We start from the raw sequence: 9,794 nt of genomic DNA on the forward strand, positions 1-9,794 counted from the left end.
CTCTCTCTCTCTCTCTCTCTCTCTCTCTCAACAAACCAGCTCTCACGGTGCTCTCTTCTCGGGTGCTTTTGTGCAACAAGAGCTATGTTGTAAAATAGTTCTGTAGCAAGAGCTATGTTGCGAAAATTTTGTAAAAAAATTCTGGAACAAGGCCTTTGTTACAAAAAATATTCTACAACAGAATCTATGTTGTGAAAAAAAATTGCAGCAACATCTCTGTTGCAAAACTTTTCTGCAACTAGACTAATATTACAAAAACAAATTCTGCAACAAGACTTGTGTTGCAATGATTGAGACGCCGCTCGATGCGCTAGATCTAACGGCTCGCGGCGCGGTTAATCTTTTAAAAGATCAGCCTGCGGACGCGTAAGACGGCCCTTTTGATAGACTCAACCTTAATACAAATTCATACAAAGTTGAGAGACTTTTTTTAAGGCAAAATTGAGACACTTACTTTGATACGGAGTGAGTACTAGTTGTCACTAGATCGATTTGAGATCGACAACATAGTGAGTACGACTTGCTACTGGCCAAGCGATACGTTCAACAGTTCGACACTAGATTCTTCCTTCTAGCTACATGCGGCGTCCCTTGTCAGCGATCGATCGATCAAGCGCAGCTAAAAATTCGCCGACTCCATGCATCTTTCTTTCACCATCATCCATCAGGCACACGGTTGATTACTCTCAATTCACCTTTTAATCAAGCACCTGCGTGCCTCCTCTTGATCCTGGCCCTGAAGCCGTTCTTGATGTGGAGGATGATGGAGATCTTGGGCTCCACGACCTGCCCGGCCACCGCCTCCACCTCGAAGTTCCTCACCACGGCGGCCGCCACCGCCTTGAGCTGCACCAACGCCATGTCCTTGCCGAGGCACGTCCGCGGGCCGGAGTTGAAGGACACGAACTTGTACGACGGCACGTACCGCGGCTTGCCGTCCTCCCCGATCCACCGCTCCGGCCGGAACTCCCGGCAGTCCTTGCCCCACACCGCCTCCATCCTCCCCATCGCGTACAGCGACACCATCACCTTCTCCCCCGGCCGCACCTCGTGCCCGCTCGGCAGCGCCTCAGCGGCCACCACGCCCTTGTGCTCCATCGGCACCGGCGGGTACAGCCGGAGCGACTCGCACAGCGCCGCGTGCAGGTACACCAGCCGCCCCAGCTCGTCCGGGTCGTAGGTCACCATGCCGTCCGGGGTGGTGGTGGTGGAACTCACGGTGTCCAGCTCTGCGAGGATCTTGGACACCACCTCTGGGTTCCTCGTGAGGAGGTAGAAGAACCAGGAGAGCCCCGAGCCGGTCGTGTCGCGGCCGGCCAGCATGAGGTTCATGGTCGTGTCGCGGAGGAAGCCGTCGACGACCGTTCTGGCTTCGTCGTCGATGTAGGAGGAGAGCAGGTCCGCCGAGTCCTCGATGCCGCCTCTGGCCTTCACCGCCTCCCGCCGCTTGGCGATCGTGTCGCCGATGAACCGGTCGATGTCGCGCCACGCCACGGCCATCTTCCGCTCGTACCCGACCCCGAGCCACCGCACCAGCTTCCACCACGACGGAGGGAGCACGTTGCGGAGGAGGAGCACGTCCATGGCATCGTCCATGGCGCGCGCGAACGGCACTTCCGGGAACCCGATGGCCAGGCAGCCGGGGTCGACGCCGAACACCAGCGTGGTCGTCGTGTCGAACGTCAGCCTGAGGAACACGTCCTGCAGGTCGCACACGCCGGTGCCGCCGCCGGCGACGTGGGCGAGCAGCGGGAGCAGGTCGCGCTCGACCTTGCGCCGGCTGCACCGTGTCACGAAGGCCCGGAACCTTGGGCCGGACATGAGAAGCTGCGCCTTGGCGCGCTGGCGGCGCCAGGAGTCGCCGTCGGCGTTGAAGATGCCGCCACCGAGGATGTCCATGATCTCGGCGAACTCGGGGCCCTTGGGGTAGTTGGCGAAGTTGGAGGTGAAGACGTGGCGGACGTTGGCCGGATCGGAGGTGAGGAAGAGCTCCATGCCCGAACGCGGCGGGCCGACGAAGCGGAAGTTGAGCGGGCTGGCGGTGAGCAGGGAGGTGACCCAGTCGTGGAGGCGCGGGAGGTTGGCGAGGAGCGCCGGGAGCATGCCCACCAGCGGCCACTCCAGCGGGATCACCGGGTTCTTCCGCTTGGACCTGGCGTGGAAGTAGTAGAAGACGACGAAGCATAGCAAGGAGAGCGAGAGCTCGAAGAAGGAGACGGGCGCCATTTTTGCCAGCTCCCTTGCACCGTTGCACGCTGCACGCACGTACGTGATGAAGGTCGAGGCGAGGTGGAGCGCGCCAATGGTGGTGTGGAGTTGGAGACGGAGACTGGCGAACGTTTGGAGGGTCACTCACCTATATGTACTCATACTCGAGCAGAGCATAATCAATGCCGGGTTTGGCTTTCATTTGAGATGGTACTCCTGATTGGCAGTCTGTTCACAAACAAATTGTTTTGAATATGATTGATCATCACAATTCACAAACGTGGATTTGAAATCTTGAGACCAGTGGTGTAGGTGCAGTCTGTTCATGGTCATTTTTAATTTAGAGTGAAGTCCACAAATATGCACCTGGAAAGTCAACAAAATTAGTTGTCAATTTCCAAGATATGGGTATAACATTTTCAATTGAATTTCAACTAGTATAACGCATCGTGTACCGTACACACATGGTTGATACAACATAATAAATTAAAGGTGAGAAATATGGTACTCCCTCCTTTCCGATGTATAGGGTTGATCTCAATTCTTTCGTTTTTCCGACTTAAAAGGTCTCATCTTCATCTCCTATTGAGATTTCGAGGTAGCATACTCCGATTGCGTGTGCTGATCGATGCTGGTGTCACTTTCCTGGCAGTTGCATGCTGACATAAATGATTGAGTGCGTACGTGGCTTGATAGCATAAGCCACATGCACATGCATGAAGTGATAGGCCTGCCCGGGCTTGCCACCGAATCACGGATGTGTACGTGTGGATGCAAGTTGCAAGAAGACACCCGGCAGTGGGAGGGAACGTTGAGTGAGGCAGAGAAATGGTGGATATATCATATGCGTGGAGATGGTTCCGATTGATATCCTGGACCCTGGACTGGACCAGCCGTCGGTGTGCATGCATGTGTACTTTGCTCCCTTGCAGCTGGAGTACGTACACACAAATATATATAGTTTGATTAATGTTAACTGCATGCATGTGCTATCTTGAACACCTACGCGCGTGGCTTGCTATGCATCGTCCATCCTTGCTAATCGGGTACTAGTATACTGTATGATCTCGGCCATGCATGCCTATCACAATTTATGGGTCACCGCCGCATGCACCAGCCGGGAGACCCAACCTCGTTGACTTAGCCGGCCATGCATCCGGTGGATGCGCACTTTCTTCAATACCCGCGCATTGCTGCAGTGAGACGGTTGCAATATACGTTGATGACATTTGATTGTGTGAAATATAAATGTTTAGATTAATGACATATGAATTAAATTTAAAATACATATGGCTTGCTATATTTGATTATGTACAATTGTAAAATATTTATTGAATATAGATAGAATAATAACATAGAAAAGTTTTCCATGCATGATTGTATGTGGTGGTGGGTCTTTATCACGCATGATTGCATGTTGAGGTGGGCCTTATCTCATCCATAACTGTATGTTGATATGACATGCTTGCATGTTGTGATAAATAAGTTAAAGCATCTACAACCATGGACATAAAATCCGGGCCCTAAAACGCCCGCGGACGCGCGCATCCGCGGGCAGTGACTGCACACACCTCATATTTTCTGCCATGCATCCGAGTACGTCATATTTTATCCCTTAGATCCATACAAAAAGCATGAGATAAAAAATTACGTACAATGCAAATGAGACTAGTGTAAACTACACATCGTCCTCGTCGGAGATGTCCGCTATCTCCTTTCTGAGTGCCAGGTAGATGAGTGCATAGGAGGGCTCCGCCTCCTCCTCCTCCTCATCCATGCATGTAGGCAAGCATCTCACGACATCCGATTCCTGCTCCGCCTGGAGTATACGACAGTTGGCCTCCGTCTCTGCCTCCAACTTAAGGGAATCGAGGATTGCCTGCTTCTCCGCCCATAGATCTACATCCTCACGTCCACATCCTGCTTCGCGTCCGCATCGACCTGCAACTCCACCTCCTCCTGGAACTTCTCCTCCTCCTCGAACTCCTCTTCCAGATCCGTCGCGTCCCGTGGTAGCCCCTCGGCGTTCGGCCTTCATGCCTTGCCCGAATCAACTCAAGGAGCTGCAGCTGGCGCCCTGGAGTTAGATAGCTCACTCGTCGTCGTTGTGGCATGGCTACTTGACTATGGTTGCGGGTGAGTGGCCAACTTTTGAAGAGTAAGGCGACGAGGGACGAGGGGGGCGGGGTGGATGGGCTCGGGTTGGCGGCGCCGAGAGGGTGGAAGTGGATGTTGTTAGGGCTTGGGGACACCGTTCGGCTTAAATAGCCGGAATTTGGCCCTCGGGTGACAAGTCGGAGCGGCGCCACGCGGCGTTCACGCCCCACCGCAGGAGATTGTCATCGGACCATCGGGTTTTCGGGTATTTTCTTGTGGGACCTCATCGTCAGTCCGATGTGGCGGACGCGTCGGTCATGCCCGGACCTCTCCATATTCGCCCTATATTTGGACTGGATATGAGAGGTGCCGGTCAGCCCGATCGTTTGATGCCCGTTTGAGGCGTCCCTCTAGGCCGGGTTTTTTGACCAGTCCCTGACCAGTCTGTCCGCCTGGTCGTTTGAGGCGGGTTTGAGGTGGCCGGCTGTAGATGCATTTAGTGGAGTTTAATCTCTTAGGTACTACCTCCGTCTCGGTGAATAAGTCATTCGCGTAGTTCTAGATCGACGATTTAACTATCTAAATATGTATTATATGTGACAAAAATATATATTTAGAAACTACATTCGTGTAGAAATCTAGTGATATACTTTTCATGACATATAACACATATTTAATTGCTCAAATCGATGACCTAGAACTACGCAAATGACTTATTCACCTAGACGGAGGTAGTACTCCCTCCGTCTAGGTGAGTAAGTCATCTTAGGTTGTGCACAGTGACCAAGGAAGAGGGAAAAACAAGAAAACTTAATGTTCATTTGCTAATTAATATCATTGCATGCACTAACCACTGCATGTCGTGTTTGGTAGTCTCAAGTCATTAAAAACATGCACACCCGACATCTCTTATTGGTTGATACGTCAAGAAACAAGAAACAAGATATAATTTAATGCACCGTGCTTAAGTGCTTTGGAATTATTTAGTTTTCATAAGATGACTTACACACCTAGACGGAAGGAGTATATAGTATTCCTCCTGTCGCTTTCTCAAAATTGAAGGGTTTGCTTGGTGCCGATTTTTCTTAGCAAAATCGCCTAGTTTTCCCCATCTTTATGTCTGGCGAAGCTGAAGTTGGTCTCTTTTTTTTTTGATAAAAAGAAATCTGAAGTTGGTGGAGGCGAAACATTGTTGAGGATGTGAGCATACCAGGCTTTTGGAAAAAAACACCCAGGAGGAGTCACATGAACAATATATTAAGATATAGATAAAGAGCCCATCTAGTGAGCTACCAAAAATTCCCTTACGACATCGAAGTCCTCAAAAAAAGATATTCCCTTACGACAGAAGCTGAACCCTGGTCAGCCCCTTCGACTCGAGAATTCGTAGAGCCACGCAGATGGGGGACACGCACTTGCGAAAACATCTCTAACCATGGCTCTACGCAGTGACCCGATCAGATATGAGTAATGTTTGTGTGCGACGCATCGGCTAAACGCTCGGGCCGGTCGTTCCTGCGCTGTACGATAGAAACGCCCCTGGCCACTCGTTTTGTGGGTCCCAGCACTCTCTCATCCTTATCTCCCCAGCCCCTCGCATCTCTTTTTCTCCTTTCCCTTTCCATCGGCAGCCATGGGAGCCGCAGCCGCGACCTTGCTCATCTCCTTCCTCTCTCTACTCCTCTCTCCCCTACCCCCATCCTACAGAGGGCTATTGAGAGCGCCTGTGCGACACCATTCAGAGCTGCTGCAAAGGGGGAGTTCGCCACCATGGGTCACCCAGGTGAGCTCGTCGCCATGGTGCGTGCGTCGTCGCCCTCGAATGCTGCGACCACACCTGCTGTTGCTGCCCTCTTTTTCTGGGTAGGGGACGGCAGGCGGGGGTGCTGCAAGCAGCGGAGCCCCGTGTTTTTGGGCAGGCGATGACGAGCTACAAGCGAGCGGCCACCACCAACCACCGATGCGATTCGACGGCGGAGATGCTGCTACACTAGCGTGGCGGAGCTACAACCGTAGTTCAGCGGAGCTACAACCGTAGGCCGGTGGAGTTGCAATCGGCAAAATAAATGCTGGAACCGGCGACAACCGTGTTGCGATGGCCACGGCGGTGATCCATCAATGCTGGGACCAACAATTTTTTTGCTGGAAGCGGTGATTTTTTTTGCTACGACCCGCGGTGATGATTCATAGTTTTTGCTGGAACCATTTTCCTTTTTTGTTGCAAGCGTGATTTCTTTTTGTTACCACCGTTTTGATTTTGTTGGAATAAACATTCATTATTTTTGTTACAATCGTCTTGCATTTTTGCTGGAACCAGCGGATTTTTCTGCTACAACTGTTCTTCAGTTTTGCTGGAACGGACACGCCCTTTTTGTTTGCAATTTTGACAATGACGAGCGTGCCGGTGGTGAGCGCCGACGGCGAGCGACGGGCCTGTCGCTGTCGGAGCTGCAAACTTCGCTATCGGAGCTGCAACTGTTGCCTACAGCTGTTGCATGCGTGAAGCCATCGACAAGTGCAAGCGGCGACCGGCGGCGGCGACGGCGACGAGTGTTCGGCCGCTGGTGACGAGGACACCCGGCGAGAGCGGCCCGACGACGAAGACAACCGGCAAGGTGCGGCAACTGGAGAGCGTGTGTCCCGGCAAGGCGATGGGAGCGATGAGAGGCAGGAGGATTTTTTTTGTACGCACTTGTGAGGAAGACAACTGCATCAATCGTGCTGCTGCAAGCAACTTAATTAAACGGCTGAAACTGGACCGGCGGAACTATTAGGCCGGCGCACCGGCGCCTATTAGTCGCCTTCCCATCAAAACTAGCTGAAAAATTGATGGAAATTCTTAACCCCATGAATACGAGACAATATACATGTTTAGTCTGTACAATTGCTTGCATGGACCGCTCTTATATGCCTTGTACTTGTGCGTATGCTACTTCCTCCGTCCTGTTACGTACCCTATTTGACGAGTTCGCTACACTGTTCATCTCCTTCCTTCTTTCTTGGTGTCTTCAGCTCTTAGCTTCCAGAGGTCCAGTAATGTGGCGCCGGACTGGGTCCGCAACGACCCAGATCGCCGCAGCGTGGACGCTCGACCGCTCCGTAACGACTATGAAGACAGCCGCCAGGCGCCGCCGCCGCCTTGACAGCGAGCTCGCCAAGATTGACGAGGAGTGGTTGTTTAGGGACTGCTCCTCCAACGCCGATCGCGACAAGTCAACTGCCAAGGCTCCGAAGGCCACGTCGGCAGTGGGCGCGGCAGCACTCCCCGCGGCGCAGCAAGAGGCGGAGCGCCCCTCCGCGAGCGGCAGGCAGCCGTGGCCCTCCGGCGTCGTTCTGCCGCCGAAGGGACAACGACGACGACGATGGCACCGATGAAGACAGCGGTGCGGCAGGGCAAGGCAACCATGTCTACGGGTGATCGTTCGGTGTAGGGTTTAGGGTTTTTTAGCTTTTCTGTTAAACGGTCGATATCGATCTTTTATGTAAATTATGTCCAAACTTCAATGAAATTGGCCCGGTTTGATCGAATTTCATCTTATAAGTTTGAACCGTTGATAAAATGTACGTATGCGGTTACGGTTGGATGGCCGTCCTTTGATTGCTACGGTTGTATGCGGCTAATAGCTAGCTAGGACCTCACTTACATGGCCGTCCTTTGATTGCTTGTTGAAGCAATATGCCAATATCTCACAGATTAAGGAGGGACTGTAGGTACACAGTGACCGTCTCGATGTCTAGCCAGCGGCGATCGATGCCGCTCGTTGCCTGCCCGACACGCAAACCTCCGACTGGCCGGCCTCAATCACGCTGTAGCATGGCTCGATCCGACCTGATTGGTCGTCGATCCTTGTCATAAATGTGACACGTAGTACCGATTCCATTGATTGGGCACAACAGTGGCCGTGATGTTTTCTGGTGATCTATCGAAATGATCCGTGATCCTTGCACCGGCCATAGGGTGCAAACGTACAGATGGGCACGCATGGCATGGCAGTCAGCACGGTACGTAGGTGCAGCCGATGGAGATATGGTGTGTGTGGATGTGGCTGGCAGCTCGATGGTTAGCTAATCGGGACATGGCTGCCGTCGCGCCCTGCCCCGCGTGGGTGCTACCTCACCTCATCTACTTAGCTAGCAAGCTAGCTAGCGTCTCTTGTCTTCAACAGGCAACAGCTCACGTTGGACCTTCCCCATGCCATCCTGCTGCGTCGGCCGCCGGGAGCATGCCCACCAGCGGCCGCTCCAGCGGGATTACCGGGTTCTTCCGCTTGGCCCTGGCGTGGAAGTAGTAGAAGACGACGAAGCAGAGCAAGGAGAGCGAGAGCTCGAGGAAGGAGACGGACGCCATTTTCGCCACCTCTCTTGCACCGTTGCACGCACTGAAGGTCGATGTGGAGCGCGCCAATGGTGGTGCGGAGTTGGAGAATGGAGACTAGCGAACGTTCGGAGGGTGACTCGTAGATGTACTGGCACTCGAGCAGAGCATAATCAATGTCGGGGTTGGCTTTCATTTCAGATGTTACTCCTGATTGGTCTTTCGTTATATGAAAAGTAAAGCAAATTCTTGCCGAATATTTTTTCTGTAACTGTAGCTGGCAAATCGTTTGCTATATGGGGTGGCGAGTGAACCATCTTTGATGGCAGTTTTAGTAGTGAAATAAGATCAAAGGACGGCAATTTTTAAACGAAAAGTGACTTCTCCCGAAGAAACCACTCTCCCCACTTCATTACAACTAAAACTGCCATCGAATCGTTCACATGTGACACCTCCCCTGACGAATGTTCGTCCGTCAGTTGGGAGGGTCCACATTTTTAGTACATTATTATTCGAATCGGGAAAATGCCTCGACTTTTTATTACTTTTCGCAAGAGAAAATAAATTATTTTGATTATGACTGATCATCACAGATTCACAAAGTTGGCATTGAAATCATGTAGGTGAAGTCCGTTCATGGTCATTTTAAATTTAGGATGAGGGGCACAAGGGTACACTTGGAAAGTCAACAAAATTAGTTAGCTTTTTTTAGGGAAATTGTCTAACTTTATTTAAACATGGTCCAGGATTTCGTCCGCAATAACACTTAGGATACAATCAGGTGGCGAATCTGGCCACGCCACACACACACCGTTACCTACAGCAAGTTTGGCAAGAATGTGGGCAGCTCTGTTTGCAGATCGCCGTTTCCATGTCACCTTGCATCCTTGCCAACCTACCATGAGCCGCTTGATATCTTCCACAATGGTGCCCATCGGGGAGAGGTTTTTGGCCCCACCGTTGATCATGTTGACAGCCTCCTTGCAGTCCATCTCCACATGGATTCTCTGGATGTTTCGATCACGCCCAGTGGCGGAGCCAGGAAAATCATATGTGGGTGGCCGAGTGTTCTAATGTCTTGCTGGGAGGGCCGGCCTATCAAAATACGTCATTTTATACATCAATTCAGCACTACTAAAATGGATATTAGCCTTAAGTCAAGAATGTTAAGGAG

General features: G+C 51.8%; 1 protein-coding gene across 1 annotated transcript; it reads right to left on the bottom strand.

The window, feature by feature from the left end:
- Positions 1-315: 315 nt before the first annotated feature.
- LOC123093733 (alkane hydroxylase MAH1) lies at positions 316-2,357 on the bottom strand. Its single transcript, XM_044515764.1, has one exon. The coding sequence runs from the start codon at positions 2,224-2,226 to the stop codon at positions 703-705; it is 1,524 nt and encodes a 507-aa protein (XP_044371699.1). The 5' UTR covers positions 2,227-2,357; the 3' UTR covers positions 316-702.
- Positions 2,358-9,794: the final 7,437 nt, after the last annotated feature.

Source organism: Triticum aestivum, chromosome 4B, assembly GCF_018294505.1.
Source record: "Triticum aestivum cultivar Chinese Spring chromosome 4B, IWGSC CS RefSeq v2.1, whole genome shotgun sequence".
NCBI classification, from domain to species: domain Eukaryota; kingdom Viridiplantae; phylum Streptophyta; class Magnoliopsida; order Poales; family Poaceae; genus Triticum; species Triticum aestivum.